Source organism: Lichenostomus cassidix, chromosome 2, assembly GCF_008360975.1.
Source record: "Lichenostomus cassidix isolate B80296 chromosome 2, HeHo_3.0, whole genome shotgun sequence".
Taxonomy (NCBI): Eukaryota; Metazoa; Chordata; class Aves; order Passeriformes; family Meliphagidae; genus Lichenostomus; species Lichenostomus cassidix.
This window is the reverse complement of record NC_139482.1, coordinates 41,433,773-41,460,225: the sequence shown is the minus strand read 5'-3', so window position 1 is coordinate 41,460,225 and position 26,453 is coordinate 41,433,773. Positions and strand designations below refer to the sequence as shown.

General features: G+C 38.9%; 1 protein-coding gene across 2 annotated transcripts in view; it reads right to left on the bottom strand.

Annotated features, from left to right (window-relative positions):
- CNOT10 (CCR4-NOT transcription complex subunit 10) overlaps positions 1-25,976 on the bottom strand; it is a 32,743-nt gene extending 6,767 nt beyond the window's left edge. Inside the window, exons 1-14 of one of the 2 annotated variants that reach the window (XM_085051183.1) lie at positions 25,753-25,976; positions 23,970-24,068; positions 20,110-20,201; positions 17,283-17,444; positions 16,619-16,769; positions 15,476-15,621; positions 14,478-14,564; positions 13,698-13,781; positions 12,603-12,720; positions 11,574-11,723; positions 9,765-9,967; positions 7,069-7,190; positions 6,303-6,479; positions 3,604-3,684 (exon numbers count right to left, since the gene is read on the bottom strand). In XM_085051183.1, coding sequence (XP_084907309.1) covers positions 3,604-3,684; positions 6,303-6,479; positions 7,069-7,190; positions 9,765-9,967; positions 11,574-11,723; positions 12,603-12,720; positions 13,698-13,781; positions 14,478-14,564; positions 15,476-15,621; positions 16,619-16,769; positions 17,283-17,444; positions 20,110-20,201; positions 23,970-24,068; positions 25,753-25,774 — 1,694 coding nt within the window. In that variant the 5' untranslated portion in view covers positions 25,775-25,976. The remainder of the gene's footprint in view (positions 1-3,603; positions 3,685-6,302; positions 6,480-7,068; positions 7,191-9,764; positions 9,968-11,573; positions 11,724-12,602; positions 12,721-13,697; positions 13,782-14,477; positions 14,565-15,475; positions 15,622-16,618; positions 16,770-17,282; positions 17,445-20,109; positions 20,202-23,969; positions 24,069-25,752) is intronic. The other variant, XM_085051184.1, reaches the window with a different exon arrangement.
- Between the last annotated feature and the right edge of the window lie 477 nt (positions 25,977-26,453).

Genomic DNA, 26,453 nt, shown 5'->3' with positions numbered 1-26,453 from the left:
TGTTTCCTCCTACCCCCCACTTCCTCTCCACCGTGCCCAGATGTCACATCAAATCTGAACACATACAAAAGCTTGAGAGAGGGAGAGGAAAGCTTCCCCAGCTCAAGTCCCAAACCTAAAATATTTCTGAAAGGTTGTGAGTGGGGAGGGGGATGGAATGGGGAAACAAAATCTCTGTAATAACAGCCTGCTTCTAACTAACCTCTTTTAGTCTCTGCCTCAAGGAAGTACAGCTTTTAAATCAGCAGAGATACTGAGTGTCACCAGCAAAATACCCTTAGACACAAGTCAGGGCCTGCCGAGTTGGTTGCTACTGCCCTTTACACCGATGTGTCTTACATTTCCCACAAATGTTTTAAAGTCTATTTTTATTTCTGCAAGTGTGAATTCAAACAAGACACACTCCAATCCCACAACAGGCTGAAACCTACTCCTCTGCTCTAAGGACCAGTCAGTGTTTGGGCCATGTAAGAACTGGCAAGATCCTTCAGCAACAGCCATCTAAAGAGGAAAATATTCAGGTTTCCTCCCCTGCAGTAGTGTTCTTGCAGTTGGATCCATTGTTGAGTCGGCTGAACCAAACGCTCAGGAGAGCTGACAGCCAACCGGAGCAGAAGAATTGCACCACAAGGGAAAAGACAAACTAGTTTTTCACCCCGGTCAGGATTCTGACAAAACTCCACAGGTCGCCTTTGAGCACGGCAGACTTCCAGCATCACCGAGCCTCCACATGCCCTAAATAAAACTGCCTTTGCACTAGGAAAAAGAAAAATGTTTTTTTAAACTACCAGATTATGTCAAACAGCCTCTTGTGTAGGTCTAGGCAACAAGATTTGTCAGCCCACACAGACTGCAAGTTTATGGAACCCAAACTCCACATCTGACTTGCCTTATTTCTCAGGGAAATGGCAAGCCAGAGCAAATCCAGTTCTTCAAAACTTAGTATGAAGGCACCAAAATGTAATGCACTTCTAAAGGCACTTCTAAACCATTAAGAAAGCATCACTAACCTGAAATAATTTCAAATACCTAAGCCTGCCAGTGGATACAAACTATCTACTTTTTATGTTTCAACACAGGAAAACAATACAAAATACTAAGAAATACAGAATGCAGACTCTGCTTACTCCACAGGGAAATTCAGCACCAGCAAAGGGGAGACGGGGAAGAACTACACAGTCTAAGAGTGAGGAAGAAAATAGTGAAATAGCTATGGGTGATAATCATTGTAAGCTTCCAGTGTTGTGACAGGGCCAAACAGACCACTGCAACCTTTAAATGGATAACTGAGGCAAAACAGGTAAGTGTGGAGAAAATGTGTGATCAAATTATTTCTTTATCTCTATCTGCTTTGAGGGGGAAAATTAAGGTTCTCACACACAGACCTTTAATCTAGGGAGAAAGATTACAACAAGGTGTGTTGCTGTCCATCTCACCTTTTACAAAAAAATCCACAAAATTTTCCAAATGTAGCACTGTGGTCTACTAGAACTTCATTACTCTTGATGTATCCTCACAGCATTCCATTGTTCTGCTGTATGGAACATAGCACAGGCTGAGAGCAGAGCAGAGGAATTGGCTTCTCCAAGCATGAGAAGCAGCAAGAATTGTTTAGAAGAAACTCAGATGAAAATTCTGGAATTTCTACTTCCAATGCATAAATTCTTAGCAATGATTGGTGTCCTCAGACTTCTGCTTGTTGCTTTTATAACCTTGCATTTGAATTACTGCTTATTATGAGAATAGTTCACTCAACCAATTCGTGCACAAGCACCAAGCGATATATAGGACATGTAAACATTTTCTAGATAATATTTTTAGCTTTTAAGAACTGTTCAGGGGCAAAGGTAGGTCAGGCATTTTGAACTCTTACAAGGATAGGCAATGGTACAAAACCATCCAAAAGAAGCATTCATGGTCCTTTTTCAGTTCTAGAAGCATTAGAGGTTTTTCAATCCAGTGACTTAACAGGGAAAAACTGAGTTGAAAACACATCTATTTCTTAGGACAATCCTTGACAACATCCAGAATTATTCTTTTTCTTAATTTTCCCCAACTCAACAAGAATTTCAATTTTCTCACTTAGCTCCTTAGTGAGTAAGACTACAGGAACACACTATTTACAATATAAATATACAAGACTACTATTTGAGTGCAATGTATTTAGCTTTTCACAACTGTCTTCAGAAGCTTAGACACTGTTTCAGCAGAATCACATTCTAGGAATGTGTAGTCCTCTAGATTAAACCAAAGCAAGGAGTGGAAAAAAAAATTTTAAAAGACCCCAAAAAACAAAACCCAATGCTTTTCTTTATATAAAGTTCCTTAATAGAAGCAGTTCACTTCTTGCTGAACTGATAAGTTTTTCCTGACATGTTGTCAGATTTCATCAGCAGATGACAACAGCTGATTGTGAAAGAAAAGACTACGTATTAAAAAGAAAAAAAAAAATCACAAAGTGACACCGTGTAATTTTGACATGTGGCAGCCACATTTTCAACAGGCAGGAGGAGGAAAAAAAACCACAAAACCCACAAGCAACCCACATCACTGTTTTTAATCCAGCGCGTTCTACTTCGAGTAGCGCACTCTTGTACCTCTTCAGAATAAATAATCGACGTCGCCTCACAGATTCCTCCTAAAGTGCTTTTAAACGAGTACAAGAAGATTTGCTACATGTAGTGGAGCAAAGGAAAGGTTAAGCTGGTCATTATAAAACATAGGTTACGTGGTGCTAGGCTGAAATAGAGTGTTTACCTAAGAGTTCAAGTGGGAAATTACTGTATGCTTTGTCCATAATGGAAACTTAAAACAGATTTCTTTTTTCTAAACAGGTGCAGGCTTTAAAGTAAGAGATTTTGAACAGGCTGGAAACCGCCTGAAATAATTAACATTGCCAGTAAATGGTAATCTTGTTGGGGAAAAGTAAAGAGGCTGCAGATAACACAATACTTATTTACACACATGTGAGTTATTCTATCTGGAGAACACTCAGACTCCTGAACAAGTAGTTTAAGGACCTTTGAGAACACATAAGAAACCTACAGTGAAATATTACCTTTGTTCTTCCATGGTGAGGAAGTCAAATGCCCGGACAGAGGCATTTTTGCTTTCTATTTTATGCAAACTATGGATTTATTCCTGCTGAAAGGAAGACCGTTCTCGTTGGTAAAAGCAGTTAGGCTGCTTTCCACTTCCATTTTTTTTCCCATCCAACAAGCATATAATGTGGGGACTGAATTCCAAATTAGCTTTATCATAGCTTTAAAGGGAAAAGGTACATACAGTAATTTCCATCCCCTTCCACCATTGTCAGGCTTTTAGCTTTGTCACTTACAGGACTTGGTATTTTCAGCTTTGCCCAATATACAATGCCGAACTTACAATAGTAGGACTAAAGAGACTGATCTACCTAAACTGAAATTCTGGATGGTTTCTATTTGCTCAGATTCAAAGCCCAGAAGAAAGGAAGCACACACATTTGAAAAAAAACATTACGCTAACAGCTACAATTCAACATTGCAAGTGCCTACAAAAAAATCTAAGAATCACAATTAAGGAGGAGGCTTATTAAGTGGTGAATATTTTATATTATTTACTTGCCTTAAATTCTCTAATTCCTGTTTCTTCAAAGGAGAAGAAGGAGGAGCTGCAATGAATTTATCCCCTTCATGACTTTTATTGCTAGAATAAAAACAGTGTGTTATTATAATCAGTAATTTAAACATTCTCAGTGTATTTATTCACTCCATTTTATCCATTTAAAAGGATATAAAAATTCTGCATCCTAAAATAGAGGGAACTGAACTTATTCAGAGACTGAGGCACATGCTTTTATCCTAACTGTTCTATTTGAGAAGGAAGAAGTGGGACACTTGCTGGAAAGGACTTGACTGACAGACCAAACAACCCACACCATTCTTCACAGCCTTGAGCTATTTTTGAAGTTCAATGTAGGATAAGCATTTTTAACTGGCAGGACACAGAATTTGCTGCATTTGTAACTTCTCTTCTTTTAGGCTGTAAAAAAAGCAGTAAACTAGCTTTCTCTCTAGACATCTTAAAAACTAGTTACATAAACATTCTAGAAAGATAACCCCCAAAGTGCTACAGCTTCCTTTAGACTTCTAGCTACCCCTTTATTATAAAATCTCTTTTATTTTTCCCAAGTAAAATTATAATTTCCTAAAATTACACCTTGTTTTTTGGGGGGGAGCATTTGGGGAGCATTTATTCTATTTAAGAAGTATGAAACTTCATCCTCCAATAAGCTGAAAGAACCTCCTTCTGGAATGAGAATTGAGGAGATAGCTAATGGCTGTATCTTGGCAGAGAGATACAACAAGGTCTAGAAAAAGATTTAAATGAAACTTCAGAATTGAAACTGAGTCTGTCCACTTAACAAGGACTTTTTAATTTACAAGTTTCATATCTGTCTATTACAAATAGGTAAGATAACTCCAACTTAGACATCCAAAACATATAGCAAAAAACTCCAAGGAAATCCATACTCAATACTGCTATAGAGTATACACTTCATGCCTTTTCAAAAATTAGATTAAAAAAATACCCTTAGCCACTAAAAGTATTTGCTGTTTTCTTGTGAATAAGAGAAGAATCTGCCTAAGAGTCAGCTTGCTCAATTAGTGGGATTTGCTTTAAAACCATCCTGTTCAATTAGTGTGATTTTCTTCAAATGCCTTGTATGTTTTACTGTTCCCTCACAGAGGTTCCCTTGTCAGAAAGGACAAATCCTTAGAGAACCTTTCAGAATGTGGCACACAAATTCAAGAACAGCCTCCTTTGTTGGGATATTTTGAAACTGGCAATGACTACTGGGAGATATGAGGGAGTCCTTTCTTTAGGTTTTTTTTAGCTGAAGAAGCATCTGGTTTTGAAAGCAGAAGGTAGCAAAGAATCTTCCCATACAGGGCATGTTTTCCTTTTCTCACTCCAAAAATAAACAAAAACTACCCCAACACAAAACAGAAAAGGAGGGTCTTGTCTGAGTAAGGGCAACCATTTTGTTTTCATCACTGCCTCTTAGTGAGGCCCAAAGGCTTAAAAATTGAAGTCCCATTTAAACCAGAGAAGCTTCATCTCAATGGGCTGCATATATACTTGCCACAGAAGTTAGATCACAACCTCCAACCTCAATAAAGAAAAAAGGAAAAAACCCCAAAACAAACAACCAAGCAAAAAAACCCCCACAACCACTCCTTGTCCCCTCCGACTTTTATAAATCATTTGGTCACTTGACAAGATAGATTGTAATTGGAAAAACAGGATTACAGAGAACAGCTTTCAAATACTGTTGTAAAGTAACAGCCACTGACCCCCAGCCATAGTCTATCTCCAGGCAACCTCAGAATATATGAGGATGCACCTTGTGCCTACACAACGCAGTATGTGTGCAGTAAATCCTGCCTTGTGACAAATGGATCTTATCTTCTTAACATTTATCTGTACTCAGGTCTGACAAAACCAGTGTGTTTTTTCATTACTCTAAGTAGTTCAAGTTCTACCACAGACACTTTTCCCAGATGAGTTATTGTAACATTTCCCTTCAAAGTGGTCTTTAATGAAAGTGCAGACTATGATCAAAAGTTACTCTTCAAAAGGAAGTCCAGAATGTATGAGGTGATGCAATAAATTAAACCACCTTCCTTTAACACACACTGTCTACAAATTACTTTTTCTGAAACTTTAACAACAAAAAAAAGCTTTAAACTCTTTTCTGCAAAATATGGTTTATTAAGCAACAGCTCCATGCTGCTTTCCTACTTACTTTCTAAATCTAGTTTCCCATTTTAAAACAAAACACAACAAAGCATACTAGGGCTGATGAATGTCAAATCTGATCATGGGGAAACGTTTACAACTGAGTTACCAGACATTCATATATATATTGAATCAAGTACACGGCGCACGTGCGCTCACACACAGAATCACCATAACATGTGAAACTTCACTTACAATTAGAGAAATACCAATATGCACAGCAGGAGGGTGTGGGAAAACATAACATTTGCAGCACAGAAAGAAAAGATGGCCAAGGGAAATAATAATTTCACTGTCCAATTTAATAAAAGTTGTTGGGAACAGTAGGAATCAACTCAGTATTTTATTCTTAAATTACAACAACAAGCAGCTAAACAATTTCCTTGAACAGACCAACACTATCAAGAGAATTTACAAATATGTTCTATTTTTCTGCTGGCCAAACAGGGTAAGTAGCAGACAGATTGACAGCCCAGAGTTACACTGGACAAAAAGAAAGGTTTATATTAAATTCTGTTTACCTGCATGCTTCACTGCTTTCACTGTTTTCTGTATTTCCCCCCAGCTGATTACTAGTTTTAGATCCATTTTCCTGCTTTGGCTCCTGTTGATCTTCTGGCAGAAGCAGCAAGGCATTTCTTAGACAAATCGCTGCAAACTCCATGCTGGCTACAGGTATTGCTGAAGACTGCCCATCACTTAAAGAGACACAGAAGTTGACCTGTGAGTAGCAATCCTACTATATTAAACAATAAAAGCAAAGCTCCAGAAATATCTGAATGCAGAGAAAACTTCACACTAAAATGTTACATGGTGTTTTAATACAACAAATTTAATTTATGAGGATGTATATATATTGTTATTTTTACACCACAATGCCCAAAAAGATTCAACCACATAATTTCTTGATTTCACTTCCTGAAGTCTTATTGCAGAGTAATTAAATTTTTCCTGCATCTTTCTAAAGTGGATTACTGAAAAAACAAATTTTTAAATGAGAAAAAGAGAACAGATTTAGCTATCTGAAAATATAAATTTCAGATTAAAAAAATTTAAGTTTTAATGCTCATCTTAGTTACAATCAACACACAGTTAAGCCCTCTGCTGGCCATCAAAGAAGAGGCACAAAATTATGCTTAAGATGCACCAAGCATTTTAGCATGCCTCTCTTTTCACTAAATGAATGAACAGCTATTTAAGAACAGTTTCAAAACCTCTGAGAAACAGATATGTACCCTCAACAAAGCTATAAAACCAAAATAAATAAGCCATGGAAAACATACTTACTTATAAACAACATTCTGTATGGACTGGGATGCTAGGACTATCTTACGGTGGTAGCCTTGACCTACTATAGATTGCACAATTCCCTTTTTGCTGGGAAGACCTTTAGTCTCTTGTTCTGATGTCTAAAAGGAAAAAGGTAAAAAAGAGCTTAAATATCAAGGCTATTGAATGAGAGCTTGACAGAATAAGTGAAAGCTGAAAGAAGACCTTGAACCCTGCTAAAATGTAAGAATAATGGGTACAGTTTTAAATCTAAAGTACAATGAAGGATCAGGCACCTTCTATTGTCTTTGTGCTGCAGAGGGGTTTTACTGCACACAGTGTAAGCACAGATTAGTTCTGACAGCTTGTCTGATAGCCTACTGACCTAGTTTCTCCTCTGTTTTGAAAGCAAAAGAACAATGAACCAAGTCATATTAAAAGAACTGACAGGATATCTAAAAAGAAATAATTTGATCTGCCAAATAACATTCAGACTTGGCACTGTAATGCTTGCCATCTTCTCTCCCCGCTTACACAGCACTCACGCTCTTTGGAAAAGCTGCTCTCAAACTGTTCCATGGAGAGCACAAAGCTGAACAACAACATATGCAAAGATACATTAAATTAACTTGTTTAATGAATTGTTCAGTACGCATACACATTCTGGGGGTCAAATGAACTTAAGGTACCCTAATTGTCAGTCCCAAGAATTATCTCCGCACCATATTTACCGGGGTTTGTTTGGCAGTTTTACCATGAGCCATCTTAACTTCATTAGTAAATTAAGTGAGTGATAAAGAGTTGCAGCTGTAAGAAAAATTTATCCTAAATCTGGACTTTAAATAGCTATTGCTTTTCAGAAAATTTATCAGAATCTATCGTGAAAATACTGACATAGTAGCATTTACTGCCGAATAAAAAATACATACACTGAGTTTGGCTATGAAGCACATATTTCAGAAAAGGTGTTTGAAATGCAGGTACTTAAAAGGGAATCTTCTTCCATCTATATTTCATAAAATAAAGTACTAAAGTGGGTGAAAATCAGCTTCAGTGAAATTGGTTTTCTGATTGGTGCTCAGAGCATAAATATGAATCCATACTTAGAGAAAAAGGAATATTATTGCAAATTGAGTTACAAGGTCAAATGTAACACACTACCGACTTTAGGGCCTCACTTGTCATGTTGCAAATCTAATAATTTAAAGACACTTCCTCTCTGCCTTTAATATTAACAGCATCCAAAGTTAATTTTTTTCCTCCAAGATTACAAATTTAAGGAAGAACATGAATTCAAGCTCTCTGGTACACCACAGAACATCATAACTGTAGCAGGAAGAAAGCCTCAGGAGCCTGGCATAATCTGTTACTTTGGCGAGTCTGCAGTAAATAGGGAAGTGCCCCATAAGGATCTGTATTTCCCTTTTCCAGACTGCTAAACACTGTTCTTGTAAATTGAATCCTAGTTTTGTGGGTTTTTGCCACAAAACCTAATCTAATCCACTCTCTTACACTCAGCTTTTCACTAGAGATGATCAGATTTATCCACTTTATCTATGTGTGACTCGTACTCAGTAGCATAGATACAGAAAATTGCAAAATCAGTATGAAGAAAGCTGTTCTTCCTGCATTTGCTATGCTTTATAAAACTCAGAAAACCTGACAAGTAGCACAAACACAATCATGGACAGTCCAGTTTTGACCCAACACTCTTGAATCTTCAGTGCTCTACCTTTGAAATGGGTATACAAGCAAACCTCTGCTATAAAGCTATAAGAAGTGAGTATCTAAGTCTTCTGAAATAGAGATACCAAAATAATGAGTACTATTCAAGTTCCCATGGGAAAATTTATGAATTTTGAATTTGGAAGGACTTGGATTGTGTTCAGTAAATAAATGGACAGAGGCCACCCAGAGAGGAAAACCAGAGAGAATTCAGGGGTGGCGGTAAAATAGAGTGAATATAGCTATTTGTTCAATTCATCCCACATATCCTGTGTAAGGAGTGAAACAGGCATACTGTGGAAATAACCACATAGGATCATGCAATTACAGATTACATCATCACTCCCCCACACTTACAGGGTGAATTACAGTTTTACAAGGAATCAAGTACAGTATATCTTAATTTCATAGATACACTATTTAGGTGCAGTTCTTTCTTCTAAGAGCAAATGCTCCTGTCCTCAGCCCTCTGAATTTTATCATATGGGTTTATCCTAAACATATATGATGGATCAACAGGTTGAAAAGAAGACACCTCAGAGGGCCTGCAATATGCCTGCCATTAGCAGGTTTCCACCAACTTTGCCAGGAGGAGAAGGTGAAGACTTAGCACTTAGAGATTCAGTTCCCCAGCAGCTGTGATCACAACAGCTTCAGGATGGAGAAGGCTGATGTCTGCTTCCTCAGCCTCTGTCACTTTCAGGCTACCAACACTACAGATTCTCACCCCTCTCAATCTCTAGTGGCAAATGAGTGAGGAAACAATGAAACCTTAGATGAGCTTTGGCTGCATGAAGAGAAAAAGGTCACATGCTGTTGCAGCTTCAGATTAAACACAAAAATACATGCACACAAAAATAATTAATCGGGACTTACACAGAGGTGTTACAACATCAGGCCTTTAAAATACATAGCTTAACTCTAGGTATTAATTCTACCTTTCTGTAACCACATGCCATTCTTTAAAAGAATTTTCCAAAGCTACTTACCCCTTTATTGGCAGCAATGCAGCATTCTGCTATTCTCAGCCACAGACGAGGGTTTGAATGATAAACCTGGACTGCCTCAATCAGGCATTCAAAGGCAGCTAAGGGCCTCCCAATGTGCAAGAGCTGAATTCCACAGTTATAGAGCAACTCATATCGTTTGTTAGTCAGTAGTGTACACATGGGTCTCCCTGAAAATTTTTTACCTGCAGAAAAGGATTATAACATACTGGATGTGCAGCTCAGGAGAGCAGAAAATTCTAAGAGAAAGAGGAAAGCCACAGGAAACACCCCAAAGCTACCAAATCCCCCCCTTTCATTACTGAAATCCTCTAGCCTCCCTTCTTTTCACATCAAAACTGATTTTGAAGACAAATTAATTGTATTCTTAATAAAGAAGTATATTAAATGCTAACCTCATATGTTCCTTATCACACAAGCTAAGTGTTACATAATAATAATGAATCCCAGATTTGTGAGAGTACACATCTACACACATTCCAGAGAATACAAATTCCAGAAGAAAACCACTTTGGGTTAACAAACATAAAACGTTTTCTGTCTTCACATTAATACCTAAGACTGCATTTAGGTCCAGAGGAGAAATAGGAAAAACAATAAAATTCCTGATAGTAAGTAGATTTTAAAGAAAATAAGAAATGAAAACAATTATAACTTCATCATGAAATGATGAAGACTGACTGATGAGGCCCTCTACAGTCAGATGGGAGAGGTCTCATATTCACCAGTCCTGGTCCTGCTATCTGGGACAACACAGCAGGGCATAAACAATCCAGGAGATTCCTGGAATGTGTTTATGATAACTTCTTTCTCCAAGTGTTGAAGAGCCAGTGAGGAGAGGTGCTATGCTGGACCTCATTCTCAACAAGGAGGGCCTGGTTGGGACTGTGAAATAGTGGAGTTAAAGATCCTCAGGACAGCAAAAAGTATGCACAGCAAGCTCACTACACAGGATTTCAGGAGAGCAGACTTTGGCTTCTTCAGGGGTCTGATTGGTAGAATACCATGAGATAAAACCCTGAAGGACAGAGGGACCCAAGAAAGCTGGTTAATATTCAAGGATCAGCTCTTCCAACCTCAGGAGCTATGCATCCCATCAAAGAAGTCAGGCAAAAATGCCAGGAGGCCTCCTGAACAAAGAGCTCCTGGACAAACACAAACACAAAAAGAAAGCCCAGAAAGGGTGGAAGCAAGGACCGGTAATGTGGGAAAAATACAGAGAAACTGAGCAACCAGGGATCAGGTTGGAAAGCTAAAGCCCTGACAGGATTAAATCTGGCCAGAAACATCAAGGGCAACAACAAAAACTTCTATAGGTATGTTGGAGATAAAAGGAAGACTACAGAAAGTGGGACCCCCTCCATAGGGAAAGAGGGGACCTGGTTACCCAGAATATGGAGAAGGCATCCTTCATGCCCTGATGAATCTGCACAGTGTCAGCATGGCTATAAATAACCTATGCAAAATAGGTCACAAAAATTTTATTTTGTCATACCTCCCTAACTCATAGACTAAGTCTATAAACGAGAGAGAAGCAGTTGTCCCAGCACCATGGTACATCAAGAAAAACAAAAAAATAAAGAACATATTTAATAATCATCATGTATTTCTGGTAACAGCAACTATATTCTTACATCAGGTTATCACCAAAATTGTCACCCTTCTCACAAAGGTGGTCCTCTACAAAGAGATGGAAGGGGAATTTTGCTGATAATTACTCAAACTTTCTGTCCTCTTATTTCCCTGATTTGCCCACCCCTTTTCCACCATCTGTTTTAATCTCTTGCTTACCTGGATCCGAGCTGCCTGTTCCCAGCTGTGCACATGCATTATCATTTTCTTGCAAGGCTTTTTTAAAGTAAAAAATTCCTAAATTGTGCTTTCCCATTGCAAAGTGGATGCAGCCAAGATTGTTCCAGAACATACACTTTAAGCATTCACCTGAGAGAACAACAGAAGACCATTTTCAGAAAATGAAACTTGTTGCTAAGCCCATGAAATGCTCCAACTACTCATGGGCCAGCATATTACAGCAGTCTATTAAAAATATTTTTCAGTGAGACGTTCATGGATAATGGTGTTATGTCCTGTATCACACACACACATATATATATGCCAACCTAACCATACAAGCAGGAAATGCACTCTTCTTTCTAAATATATGATGTTCAGGTAACACTGTTAGAGGTTCTTTCTAAATAACAAAGGACAAAAAAATTAAACTTTTCACTTATCTTCTGGTGCCTAAAGTCTTACAGTGCTACCACTGATAATAGAGAAAAAAGAAAAAAACCCACAACCAACCTCTCCCTAAAAACCCACATAACCAGACCTTTAGCAAATTAAGCAGACATTATTTTAGTTGTAGCCTAGTAAAAACTACTAAGTGAATGTTATACTGTGCAAAAAAACTAATGCAAAAAAGTTATGTGACTTTAAAGTTTTCAAAAAAATTTTAAATAATAAAGAGAACTTCAAGCATAAAATTCCAGAAAAATCTCAATTCTAGATCTAATAAGTTGCTTTTTGTTTAGTTTCTTGATTTAGAGACTCAATTATGAGCCTTGCAAATATTACACTTACACTTCCACAAATTCATTTTAATGGACAATCACAGCCTTGTGAAGAATTCTCAATGAAAAATGACACAGTGTTATGTGAAAGAGCACACAAGAAAGATGAAACACATCCAGCATATAAACCCATGATTTTCAGGGCTGACTGTTAAGTAATCATTAATGTCCTTAAAATTAATATCAACAAGTAGTCCTATTATACTAGACATTGAAGTACCTGCAGGATGAAGGATTTTTATTTTACCTGTTTTCATGAAGCCTGGATGTTCAGCAATGTTTGCACTGTTCAAAAGTTTGACAGCTTTACGGTAATTACCTCTCAAATATTCAAAATTGCTCTTAAGAAAAAGAGAAGGAGCTGACTGTGAAGGAGAAAACAATAGTTAAATACCTCTTGGTTGATGATTTCTACTGCTAGTGTTAAATCACAAACAGCTTGCCTCTGCTGCATTTTTTTTTTTTTAATAAATGAGCTTAGGCCACAATACTTTCAGTAAGTAGCATTTCTTTGTTGAGCACATGATTAACAATCACCTCTGAACTACAAAACTATGGATACTCTTTGTGTCTGCTCTCAAGCCCAGTATTGTTCTAGAGAAATCTGGCATGGCAATGGCTAAGTGCAGAAGATCTCCAACCTGTCTTCTAGTACATTCCTCCCTACACTTCCCTCCCTGCAAAGTTCCTCCTGGGCTGTAATCTTCCTGGTCTGACAATGGACACCTCATGATCCAGAAGGATTTCTGTTTAACTAACAGCCATTGAGATGGGCAACAAAAAAAGGAAGTGCTCTCCTCCTACTCCCTGCTCCTCAGTTAATGTAGAATTTATCTGGGATGGCAGATGCAATTCTGAGTTGATATCTCACATTTCTTATGTGAAAAATGAAACTGCTTGCCAGCTAGATATCAGCCTCCCAAAAAGCCAATAAAAAGAAAAAAAACAACCCCAAAGATGCCTGTGTATCCCAGAATAAATCTTTTATAAACTGGATTAAAGCAACAATTACATCAAAGTTTGTAATACACATTACATCTATAGTAAATTAAAACTTGTTTCCTTTCAATTATAAAGAATGCTGAACTCATTTATTTCATAGTGTTTCATTGTTATTTTGGCACCACAAAGTGCAATTTTTAGCAACTGAAAACAACACAAATAAGAAAATTCTACATTAATTAAATTTGCAAAGAGATTATAAACCAAACTCACTACATAAAGCATTACTTCAGACATCCATCCTCAACAAGACCTTTTTTTGTAAAGGACATTAGCAAATTCAGTTTTAAAACAGAGAACGCATCTAGATTTGAAAAACAATAGTCTTAAGAATACTTACATTCCCAGCTGTATTCATAACAGACTTGATCTCCCTTTTGCATGCTTTTAATGACTTCATCTGGATATAGGCTCTCACCTTATACTGTTAAAAAGTTAAATTTGTTAAATAATATACAATAATTTCTGCAGGTTTGCAAGATGAACTGTATCTAGATATCTACTGCAGAATATTTTATGTACATCTTTAAAATAGGCAGTAAAAAGCTGTTCAAAAGGTCTTCATTAAAAAGAAATTCCATTCAGACTTTAAACACCACATTTATAAGGTTTGTATTTACTATAAGCAGATAAACATTTTGTTCAATGGTTAACAGTTGCTCTACATTCAAACACAGATATGTGCACTTAAAATGAAAAACTAATTAAAATAATCTAACATCTTAATCCCAGACATTTACCTACTAAACTGAAAACACCAGTTAAGTGAATGTTTATAAAGAGGCACTCTGATTCTTCATATATTTTTCAACAGACCAGTACAGTGAAGTAAAACTTCAGCTGATTTAGATTGCTGAAGGTTGAACAGACCAATTCAGTGCAGTAAAGTGCCATGCAAAGAAATTATTATAACATGCAGGGACTGAGTGGGCAGGTGTGTTAGGTCAGTTTTTCTTGTACATGGATCAAAGGAAGACTTAGAAAAATTCATGGTTTTGTTTCAAGAAGCAGAAAGAGACTATCAAAATTTGGGCTGATCTAGTTTTGAAGGAGATGGCACTCAGCTTTAAAAAAACCTTGAAGTAATGTTCTTGTATATAAATAACATGCAGACCCTTACCTGATGTATCTTAGATTTAGCGACTTCTATTAAAGCTCCACTTTCAGTTTTTTGATTTGAGGAATCTTTACCGGTATTATTGCCTGACTGTCGAACAAAAAAAGGAAGTGTTATTGTTAGTCATCTTTTAAATTCAGTTGACATATTCAACTCACATGAAGAAAAAAAAGTATTTAATAGTATTTCACAGCATTTAATATCAAAATATACACATCCCACCAGAAACTAACTTGAGTTTAGCAGTCAAAATCCACAAACCACATCAGCCTATGAAGAGCTGAATTCTATATTAACATTAATATATTAACATAAATGTATTAACATTAGTGTTACACTATGTTACACTATGTTGCTCTGGAGTTAAGAAGAACTCTTTTACCCAGAAGGATGACATGCACATTCTAGAGTATCTCTTTAGTATTTCCTTCAGTAGAATTACTAGATATTTAAAGATAGAATATTTTATCTTAAGTGTGACATTCCATCAAGAGGAAAAGACTGAAATGCCCTCTCTTCAATTCCAAGCCGCTACTGATTCTACTGATTTTTCCAAAAGGCACATGAAAGATTTCATTTGAAAGTATGCCTCATATTTTCAGATACTATGTAAAAAAGATACTTAATTTCCCATCCTATGCTACACAATTGCAATTTCTCGGACACTGACTTCCCTTTCAAACTTTGATTACCACTGTATGAGACCCTAAAACAAACAATATTTGACCCTGAAGACAACTGTCTTTCCAATGCAAGTCTCTGACTGAAGAAAGACATCTTAACTCCCTGCAGTAAGAGAAAAGGGTGAAAGACAGGGAATAAACAGCTGATGTACACAATTAACTCAGTTACTAACATATTTAATTTAAGCTGCTGTCTAAAGTTGCAGGTGATCTAACATAGTTTTATAATTCAAAAGTATTTTAGAAGACTAATTTTGGATTGAGCTAAAGCATACTTCTGGTAAAGATTTAGTGGCATATGTATGATTGCAAGCTTACCTCATTTTTTCCATTCTTGCTGTTATTGTTGCCCTGTGAAATCATTTTTTCCAGAACAGCAAGCAGATGCAAGGCTTTCTCAGCTTGGTAAGTTAACAGGTACAAGTCTACAAGCAAGAAGCACACAGCCTGGGCAAACTTCTCTTCTGAAAAAAGCAAAGACAAAAAAAATTAGTTTACAGCTCTAATACCAATCCCTCCAAACATGACTGGGAAAAAAAATTACTATAAAGCGCATATATGCACCATTATGAGAAAAATTAATATATTACATAAGAAAAAATAATGTGGCCACCTACAACCCACAACTAAGTACATACTATGGAAAGAAAGTTCATTCATTCAAATGGCATCAGCATAAAAGCACAGACTAAAGACAGCTTAACGTGTATTTCATGTTCATAGGTTTTGAGAACTGATCTAAGCAGATCAGCAAAGATGCAGCATCTAAACAGACTGAGCCATATGCAGATCTAGAACCCCATAGAACTCAAAAAGATTCTGTACAAATACATCTCTGCTTGGCTGACTTCACAGAATAAATCCCAATTATGCATACTGAAAACTGGGAGGAATAGAAGGAGAAACACGGTAGCATTTGCTTAATTTACTGAGACACACACATGTGCATCTTTCAGCCTTCTCACTTGTAAAATTTAACAAGGATTATGAAGTTATTTCATACAAGTATGGCAATTCCACTACACAAGGTATCATAGCTCATAACAGCTGCAGACTTTATATTCATGTATGAGCATGTACATTTATGTATTACCAAATGCTGGTATTTAAAAATGCAGTGCCCTTAAAAATAGACACCCACCCATGAAGTGGCATGATGATTCAAAACATTAGATTTTAATTAATTTCATTAGCTTGCATATATTATTTACATAAATACCTTCTCAAGTTGAAAAAATCCATTTCAGTTTCATTGCACTTGATTGCTAAAGGTCTGAAGTACCTTCCCCCCAAATTTGTTTGTTGTCCTTGATATAAGTAAAATACATTCTTCATTCCAAACCCTGACTAGTTTCTTAGAATCACATGAGACAAATTACAAATCACTTGTCTGATAGTGAAAAAGACTGAATTGTCTTTCTGTAGTTCTTGCATGAAGAAGACTTCTTTCTGCCTACATACCAAAAGGCTCTATGAACTGGTAGAGCTTCTCCCCAACTGATATAGCTTCAGTATACTGACGCAGATGGTACAGGATAACAGCTTGATTGTAGTACAGCATACTGTTCTCAACATCATCCAAACCATCCATTTCTTCAACAACAGAGTGAACCTGAAAAAACCCCACTTGTTTCATTAAACTTTCAGTACCCAGGATTTTAAAGTATCAGGTATTAAAAAAAAAATTTAAAAAATCCAAAACTATTAATTTCTCGAAAGGTAGATTATAACTTACTGACCTAATAAACTTCATTGTTGTTGCACACAAACACAGCAAAAACCATACAATGAAACAGAAAGCTGTCAATTGAGTAGTAAAGCAACATTTTCACTTTTTTGTTATTTCACAAACTATTCCAGGTTAAGAAACTCTCTACTAAAAGTACATAGCAGGTCTTTCTACAGTTATAATCTCAGATCAATTTCAACAATAAGTAAAAACACAACTGCAAAAGCTGTCCTACAAGATTAAACTGACTCAGATGTTTAAAAGTAATAATACTTCCTTATGCTTTTAGAAAATCTAAGAGACAAGGGGCAGAAGTTTTACTCCTACTGCCTTGAAAGATCCCACCACCATTAATAATACTCAAAATCAAGTACCATGTCAATATGGTTGCATTACCTGGTTTTTCAGCTGGTTAAGGGTTTGTCTCAAGTTGTCTGTTGTAGTCTGGTTACTTTTACAGAACTCTGCAACAGCGGTATTCAAAGTTATTTTGTAGTCATCTTTGTTTATGTCTTGAAGGGTATTTAGGTGTTGCAAACAAGCATCATAGTTTCCAGCCTGGAAATTGCACACATACCAGAAAAACATGCATTAGAAGATACAGTCTTTCCTTCATCAACACAAGTGAAGTGAATTAAATGTCTATAAAAACACACTTCATTATTTATGCAGATTAACATGGATAAGAAGTAAGTCAATGTTGAAGCCATATCCAAACTTCAAATATAATTTGATGGAGTAAGGACAAATTAAGTAGTTGATTACTATAAACAGATGTTTCCACAAAAAGTGTTATTCTCATTTCTCTTATCATATTTTTATTTCCTCAGTTTTCATAATCTTTCCCCATTTCATGAATACTGAGTAGCTGCAGGTGCTTACACAAGTTCCAGCCCAACATTTTATGTTCATTCTTCACTTCATCTGGATATACAGTGATTTACAACTTCATCTATGGAAGTTAGCTCAAGAGAGGTTGGAAAAAGAGTGTCACTTTTCCCGTATAGGTGTAAATACCATTTTTACAAACTTAAGCTATTGGATGAAGTATTTAATCACCTAGGCATGCCTAAACAGAAACTAGGAGCCAAGCACGATGTTCAACTGATCTGTGATTTAACAGAAAAATCTTTCTTTGACCTCAGGAATGAACAAGGACTTCAGAGTCACGCACCTCCACCTCCTCTCTGTTTTGGGCATTTCTGTGTTGGTACAGGAGGAATTTAGTGGCATCAAGGAATGAAAGAGAAGTCCTGACTCTTCCAACTACATTAAGCCTAGATGATGCTTCACTTTCAACTGCTCAGTTCCTACACAGGAATAATCACATTCACCTCTTCCATACGAGAGTTACTTTCAGTCTGGTCAGACAGACAAGCAGATGCATTTCCATCTCTGTCAATGGTTCACAGCCAAAAGCTAAGCTCTTGAGTACTACAACCACACTCCACTTACTCCTCCTTTTTAAGTGCTGTTCCATGGAGCTTCTCCTGGGCTCCCAAGTAACTTCCTCTTAAAGGAAGAATACAGCAGAGAAGGGCTCTGGGTCCTCCTGCTCTTCCCAAGAAAGTTGCCATTCTGCAGCCACTTGCTATGGAACCATTCCAGTTCCTTCAGCCTCCCATGAACACACAGTTATACAACTTAGATGTAGCACGACATTGACACATTGTCACAACTCTAAGCACCAACAGCCTGGATTGCCTAGTGATCATGTGCACAAACACAGGCTCTCGCAACTCAACTGCTGGCATGCTCTTTAGTTGAGACAGTTCATCTCCCAGTGATTCTCTTTCCTGTGCTCACACTTGGAGCTTCTCTTCAACAGCAGCTCTCAGATCACAGCTACAGAGCTTCTAATCATGGCTGGACTACAAACCTTGAATTTTGAAATGCTCATCTTATTTTGTAAAGTTTTTCATCAGCTAACAGTACTTCATGTCACTCTACTAGAATATAATACCCAACTTTATTGGAATTCTATCCAGTCTGGAACTGGACATGCAATATGATAAGGCAGTCCACAATGGAGCTGCTCAATTTGGAGCTACTCAATAGTAAGAAAATTGGCAAACAAGGCACCAAATTAGTTCTGCTCACATCTGTTGCCACCTCATTTCATAAATTCAGGGAGTTCTTAAAGCAAGAAAAAACATGATGAGACAAACCAGATACACTTGACCAGTATAAATGTAAAGATGAAGTCATTAGCAGATCAAAAGCATTTTAGGCATTTAGATGTGTGGGCAAGGTGGAAAACAAATGACTCTCATGTGTCTTCAGCTCTTGGGATCATTTGCCAATGATAAAAATGTTATTGAAGAAAAAAATAATTGAGCTAGACAGCATTCAAGAAGACATCAATGAATAACATCGGCTGCAGTCAGCATAAGGACCAACTACAGGCACTCCATGTAACAACATGAGTGAAACATAGAAGTACTGAGTGAAGCACTGAAGCAACAATCTCAAAAGACAGCACTTAAATTCTTCCCTGATCTATTTCACAAATTTAAAACTGAATTTAAAGCAAGGCATTTTGGAGACACACAATTGGAAATACAGCAATTGAAAGGAAAAGTAATTATACTTCCTGTCACACTACCTAAGATTAGGAGACAATACAAAGAAGGAAATAAACTGAAAGAGCTGGTACCTGAACATCAACACACAAAAAAACAGTCTTCCAAGAAAACCAAAGCAAGTAGTAAATACTGCCTGTAGGTGCTATGCATTCAGAAATATGTTTTAATGTAAAATGACAGAGTATTATACAACTTCTTGGGAAAGAATATAGCATGATGCTAAAACACAAAAGGGTTTGTTTTGCTGCTGTTTTTTAAATACACATTGTTTCTTTAAATACTAACACAACATTGTTAGCCTGATGCGATTAATTCTTCAGAGAGATCATGTATTTCCAATGCTGATGCAGAATAGCAGCCTGCTTCTTCCAATTAACTCATCATATAGCTTTTAAGGTTACTAAGTTTTGAGAATCAAGATTAAAAGTGCTCTTGTTCAAGCATCCTATTCAGCCTTCTCACATCACAGCAGACAGAAAATGCATGTGCTGTCTTTATAACACAACTAACGCTACTTTTGATACAATGTTCTCTTAATGCATTTGCAACTGTATTAATAAAACAGGAAAAACAATTACATAAGTCCATTTAGCAGTAATGAGGTAACTTAGTAGTCTCAGAGTTAGACTTTGTCTTACCTGAAAAGCTTGCAACGCACTGCTTGACAATTCCTTTTCCTGATCAGTAATCCCAGAAGTACCTGCTCCTTCATGTTTTTCAGTACCTTGATCTGTAAAGGGGACAGAAGATTAGAACAAAGTTTGCAGGTGTGATGACAGCTGTGCAGCCTAAAAACTTTGTTTCTTCCAGTTCTCAAGGTCCTCCTGCCAATACAAGTAATTTTCCAGATAACTGTAGCAGTGTCCCTACTACACTATCTATATCCCAAGTTACACACACCTACCACAACACCCCAAGTTATTTTGTACTCCTAGTGAATTCCTCTCCATAAAGTGTAAATTACAGCGCTCAACAGATAACCAAAGTCCTGCAAGTTAACTGAAAACCCATACATTTTAGATTTCTCCTTAAAGCTGCAACCATACACTAGGATTCTCATGTGGTCAAAAGTCAGCAGTGAAGGCAATGCATCACAAAATACGTACCACAGTGGGTTAGATGAAAACCCACACAAAATCCTGTACACTGCTTCCTAAAGAGCAAGCCTGGGATACTCTAGGGTCTAACAAAAAACAGAGGTAAACATTGGAACTTCCACACAGCTCTCTACTTTGGAAGAGTATCTCCCTAAATAAGAGACTGCAATTGAACCATCATTGTTAATAATCATTGACAGACCTGATATACTTTTTAAAAAAACTCTCTATACTTTTATACTCTCCAATATACTTCATCAAATGCTGTCTGGTGATAATATTGCAAGGCACAAGCAAATGTTGTCTGTTCACTTTTTCAGCCTCACTCCAAATCTTACAGATCTTCCTTTGAATCACCTCTCTTCCAACGTGAGCAGGAGCAGTTTATTCCGTATCTTCCTCACATTTTTTTCCCCAGAATCTTCTTCACTTCTACTATACCATTTTCCACATTATGACAAGAACAACATGTGGCAACTATGATGGTGGCCCCTTTATGCATTTATATAGCAATGGAATAAAGTTTTAATTGCCTTCAATTTTTTACATAGAATTCCTAATGATTTACGTTTCAGTCACTATTGAGCATATTTTTCAGAAAGAAGTCTACCAAATTCTTTTGTCATCATATAATTAAGAATTCAGTGAAGCTGCATTAAAAAGCACAGTACAGACATTCCATGTCAAAGAAGCTGGGAAAAAAAACACTAAGCCCTTCCTTGAGCTGAACACTAACTACTAAGGAAAAACAGAACAACCACACAACCACCACACTGGCAGAGTATTTCTAGGAGCATTAATTAATGTGCAAGAACATACAAAAGTAATTTCATGGTTTTGAAAAAAAAACTTTATAAACCAGCAATGGTTTCCACTTCTGCAGAAATTATTTCTTGAATTTCACAGTGGAAGATGTGCTCTAACATAGTTTTTTCCATCTTAATAGGCTACGTAGGCTTTGTAAACTCAATGTTTCCTCTTCCCTACAATTCAGAGATATAATGCAAACTCTGCTAATTTTGTTTTCACTTCGAACAAATGAAAGCAATTAGCTGTGAGCTCCTTCGCAAAATCCATCCCTCATCATCACCAATATATCTGGCTCTTCTGCTAGTGACCATGAAAATTTACAATTATAGGACAAACAGTAAGGGGCAACAAAAGTAAGGGGCAGCCAAACCTCACAAAATTCATCAATAACTATCCACAATAAGAACAAAACAGACTTTAAATTATTAAATTTGTGCCTGTTGTGGGAAATAGTGATATTCCTTCCACTGCCCCCTGCAATAACACATTTGAGCAACAACTGTAAAAATTTGGTTGTAACTTTCACCCTGCCTTAAGATGACAACAAAGCAGAGATTTTAAAATCTCAGCAAATCTTACACCAGCAAGAGTAACCCACTGTCATTTAGACAAAATTCAGGGTTCAGCAATTTCAATACCCTGGAGGGACGGACCCGCAGGGGCCAACACCTGCGATGAAATCTGACTGCATAAGGCATTGATCAACACCACTTGCACTGCCTTCTCTCTGAAAGGGAAAGGCAAAGGAGAAATTTAAACCACAAAAAAGCTCAGAACATTTCTGATGTGCCAAAGGCTTTCCACAGCAAAAGAGGAAAGAACAGGAAGCACCTCTGCTTCAACCTAAATATAGCACAGATCTGATTTCAGCTCCAAACCTTGTGATTATACAGATGAAACAAAAGCTCTCACCCTTCAAGGATCTCTAGAATAGCAGCAAATAAGCAAATGCATCTTCCCTCAAATTTTAACAGTAACAGCGGCATTATCTGCTTTACTTGCTCAGCATGCCTGTCAGATGGTGCTGGTAAAAGCAACCACAGTGCAGTCTTGAGACTAAAGCTTTTGATGCTGATAACACTCAGTCTGATCAAGAGGTTCCTCACGTATAGGTTTACCTAGCAGAGAGCCATCAACTACCACATGCATTACTGATTACTGCCTTTGTATGCAGGTTCATAAAGCCAGCATCTCAAAGGAAGTCTGAATCTTGAAGTAAAATATCTTCAGTGAAGTGGCAGATAAACCAAGAGACACTTGTCTAAGGTCTACAATAAAAACTCTGCTTACATAGCTTGCTTGATGTAATTCCTATTGAAAAATCAGGACAGGTCTTCAAATTTCACTGTCTCTCTAAGCTTGTTGGTACATTAAAAAGAACAAACAAACCCACAACATAAAATTAAACTGGGGACTACTTTAAGCAAAACCAGAGCTGTCCCTGTAATCCGATCAACTGCACCTACTACCACTCAGTAAACAAAGCAGGTTTGTGAAATCTGAACTGCAAGCTTATCAAGAAAATAAAACTGAAGTCTAGCTGATGTAGTTCACAGCACAGCTCTTTCCTTTTTTCCTTTGAAAAAAGCACAACAAACCACAGTGGCTACTCTCTACCCTTTTCATCCAAATACACCTGAAACTTATTAAAGACCTAAAGGTCACTCCAGTCTAATACTGTCATTCTTATTTAGACTGCAATTTACTGCTTCAGCTGATCTTTGTTATCAAGAGATCCCTCCAAGAGGAATCACCTGAAAGCTGGCTGGCACAAGATACTGAACAGAACCCACCAATTCAACTCAGGTAGGGGGGAAAGAAGTACTCCTAATCTCTTGACTGCAAATGGTTATCCCAGTGCTTGCAAATGAAACTGTTACTTCCATGTTTACTGTAGCATTTGAAAGTGACACGTGTAGGCGGGAAAATTGTTCCCTGACAAAAGATGCAGCATGCCACTTGCTCACTGGGGCCCCTGTGTCCTTTGGCATTCTTGCAAAAGCACATGGTTTGGGTAACACATGGCACACCAGTCACCTCCAACATGCTTCCATCTGTACAGCAGCCACAATTATGAGCTGAAATATCCAGAGCAGTACAGATTCTCTATTTCACAAGTGAGAGGACTTGATTTATCTCTGTAATTTGTATTTAAATACGACCTCTTTATTTAATTTTTCATTTGCCCAACCTTCATGAGTACAATAGGCTCATGATGAAGGACAAAAGGTGCAACCTGGAAAAGGGTGTAAAAATCAACTGCTCAGATTTTGATCTGGAGGAAGCTGATGCACTGACTTGGAAGTTACAGAATCAAGCCAGGAATTTTCTTCCTAGCTATAGACCCTGGGGCAGAGCAGCAGAAACACTGTGTCAGAGAGGCTGGTTTGCTTTGTACAAGTAAGCAGCTGCTCCTGCTGGAGAAGTTAGATCATGGTGGACAGCAGAACTTCAGGAAAACTCCTCTCTGTGACAGGAGAACAAGGAAAAGTGTGAGACTGCCACCTGACAAGGAAGATTGCTCTCCTCATGGGCTTGCTGCCACAATTTCATAAAAGCAAAAAGATGTTGCATCTCCCACATACACATACCTGAAGACACCTGAGAGTGACTGCAATCATTATCCTCCTCATACCTGCTCTCCGTTTCTTCCAAGGACTGCTGTTCCTGAGCTCTCTTGCTCTTACGCCCTGCAAATTACATCTTGCATGAACTGTGCTGTTGAACACCAGAGCATCTCTGGAAATATGTTTTACTTCCAAATTCTACAGGCAGAGGAATAATCTCTTTCTTGAAAGGGAAGGAATCTATCATGTGACTCTTGTTCCAAAAGAACTTTGAACGGTATGAAACCCAGCCAGTGTCCAGCCACTACAAGACAACAGTTTGTGGCACCAATTTTTTTTTTTTTTTTTTTTTTTTTTGTGTGAAGCCCTTCACTACCAGTACAGGTATAATAAGCTTCTTTAGTGCAGTGCAATAAAAAGCAAACACTTCTGGAAAGTTAACTGTAGCTCGCTGCTATGAACAAATACAGCATGTAGAATATCCTTCCATAGCTCACATCTTTGATTCATTTGGCACATACTTTATGAAAGTAAAACTGAAAAGTTTCTTCAACACTTCAAAGAACATCAACAAAAAATATTAAAAACTTAATACCAATTTTTTTCTTGCAGTTTAGCAGTCACAGTTCTTATAAATAAAAACATGATAGTTTAGTAAGTATCACTCAGTACAGTATACTTATTCTCCCTGTATTTTTTTTCAGATACTGAGGCATTTCAGATTTAGCATACAGAGAAAAAAATGCTTAAGATTATTTTGAATAATGTTCCCACCAAGTACAGTCAACTAGAAAAAAAAGCAAAGAACAGAGGTGACCAGAGACAGGACCTAAGGAAATGGCAGGGGAAGTTTAGGTTGGATATAAGAAGAAGGTTCTTCACCCTGAGGGTGGTTGAGCACTGGAATAGGGTCCCCAGACGGCACCAAGCCTGACAGAATTCAGGAAGTGTTGGGACAATGCCCACAGGCACATGGTCAGGAACTGGAATTTGATATTCTACACTTCCATTAAGTAGAATTATACAATTCTTTGAGTAAGGCTTTCCTCCACACCACCCTCTTCTCTGTCCCCCATGAGCTGCCATCTCATGACCTTTCCTGCAATGAAGACCTCTTACATGATGGGCAGTTGTACGGGAGGTGGACAAGCAGTATACATGCAGTATATATGTAGCTTATCAGTGCTACACAGCAACTGTATTTGAGATTTATTCTGTCTGTTTACCAGAAAACGGCTCATTTTCTAGTCTTGGTGATTTCTCCCTGCAATGCCTTTTCACGCCCGAGTTCAATAGGGACCCACTTATCCCCTGAAACCAAAGCAGCATCCCTGAGGGAATCAGGCTGAGCTCCAGCCATGAAGCAGAGCCACCGAGATTTACAGCCTCCCTCGTATCTTCTGCGCGCCCCAGTCTAACAAATCAACCAGAAGCTCGACTTGTTGCGGGGTCACGAAGCTCTGGCAGACACCCCCCGGCCTCCCGGCCAGTTCGGCCACAGGGCCCTCCGCTCCGAGCCCTTCTCGGCCAGGACGGGCAGCAGCTGAGCGCCGCCTGCCGAGGGCACGGAGGGTCCGTGCGCACCCGGCCCGGCCGGTGACCCGGCAGGTGTCACAGGGTCCCTCGCAGCGCCCCGCGCCCGCCGGACAGCGCGGCACTACTTCCCCGGCGGAAGGACACGGCACACGACCGGCCAGGCGGCGGTTTCTCCCGGCGCTCGCCGCCCGCTCTGCCGCGTCCCTCCGCGCCGGGCGGCGCAGGCCCGAGGCGGGCACGGCGGGGCCGCGGCCGCTCCCCCCGCACTCACCCGTAGCCTTGTCCGCCGCCATCTCCGCCTCAGCCGCGGCTCCGTGCAGCCCGAGCGCGCCGGTAGTCGCCGAGAGTCCCCCAAGCGCTGCGCCCCAGGCGCTCCCGACAGCCGCTGCCGCCCCCCGGCCGCTGCCCCCCGGCACTACTTTGCCGCCGCTGCTCCCTGCGCGCGCCGGGCCCGCCCCGCCGGTTGCACCGCCCGCCCCGATTCGCCCCGATTCGCCCGCCGCTTCCGGGTTCCCGGCGCGCCCGCGACGTCGGGTCGTTGCCGGGGCAGCGCGGATGTGACGTCAGGACGCCGCGTGGGGAGGGGAGCGAGGCGGGCGCCATGTTGGCGGTGAGGGCTGCGGTTGCGGTGCTGCTCGCTCCTTCCCGCTCCTCCCGCTGCTGGAGCTCACTGGCAGCTGCCGGCCGCTGTCTCCAACGGCTTGTGTCCTTCCTGCCCGCTTCAGACGTGCCGGCCCTCCTCAGTGTGTGCAAATATCTAAAGGTGGCGTGCTAAGAGGATGGAGCCAGGCTCTGCTCAGTGGTGCCAGCCAGTAGGACAAGAGGCAACGGGCAGAAACTCATCCATGGGAAGTTTCACCTGGACGTGAGGATGAACTTCTTTACTGTGCTGGTGGGCAAGCAGTGGAACAGGTTGCCCAGAGAGGGTGTGGAGTCTCCCTCACTGGGGATATTCCAGAGCCCCTGGATGCA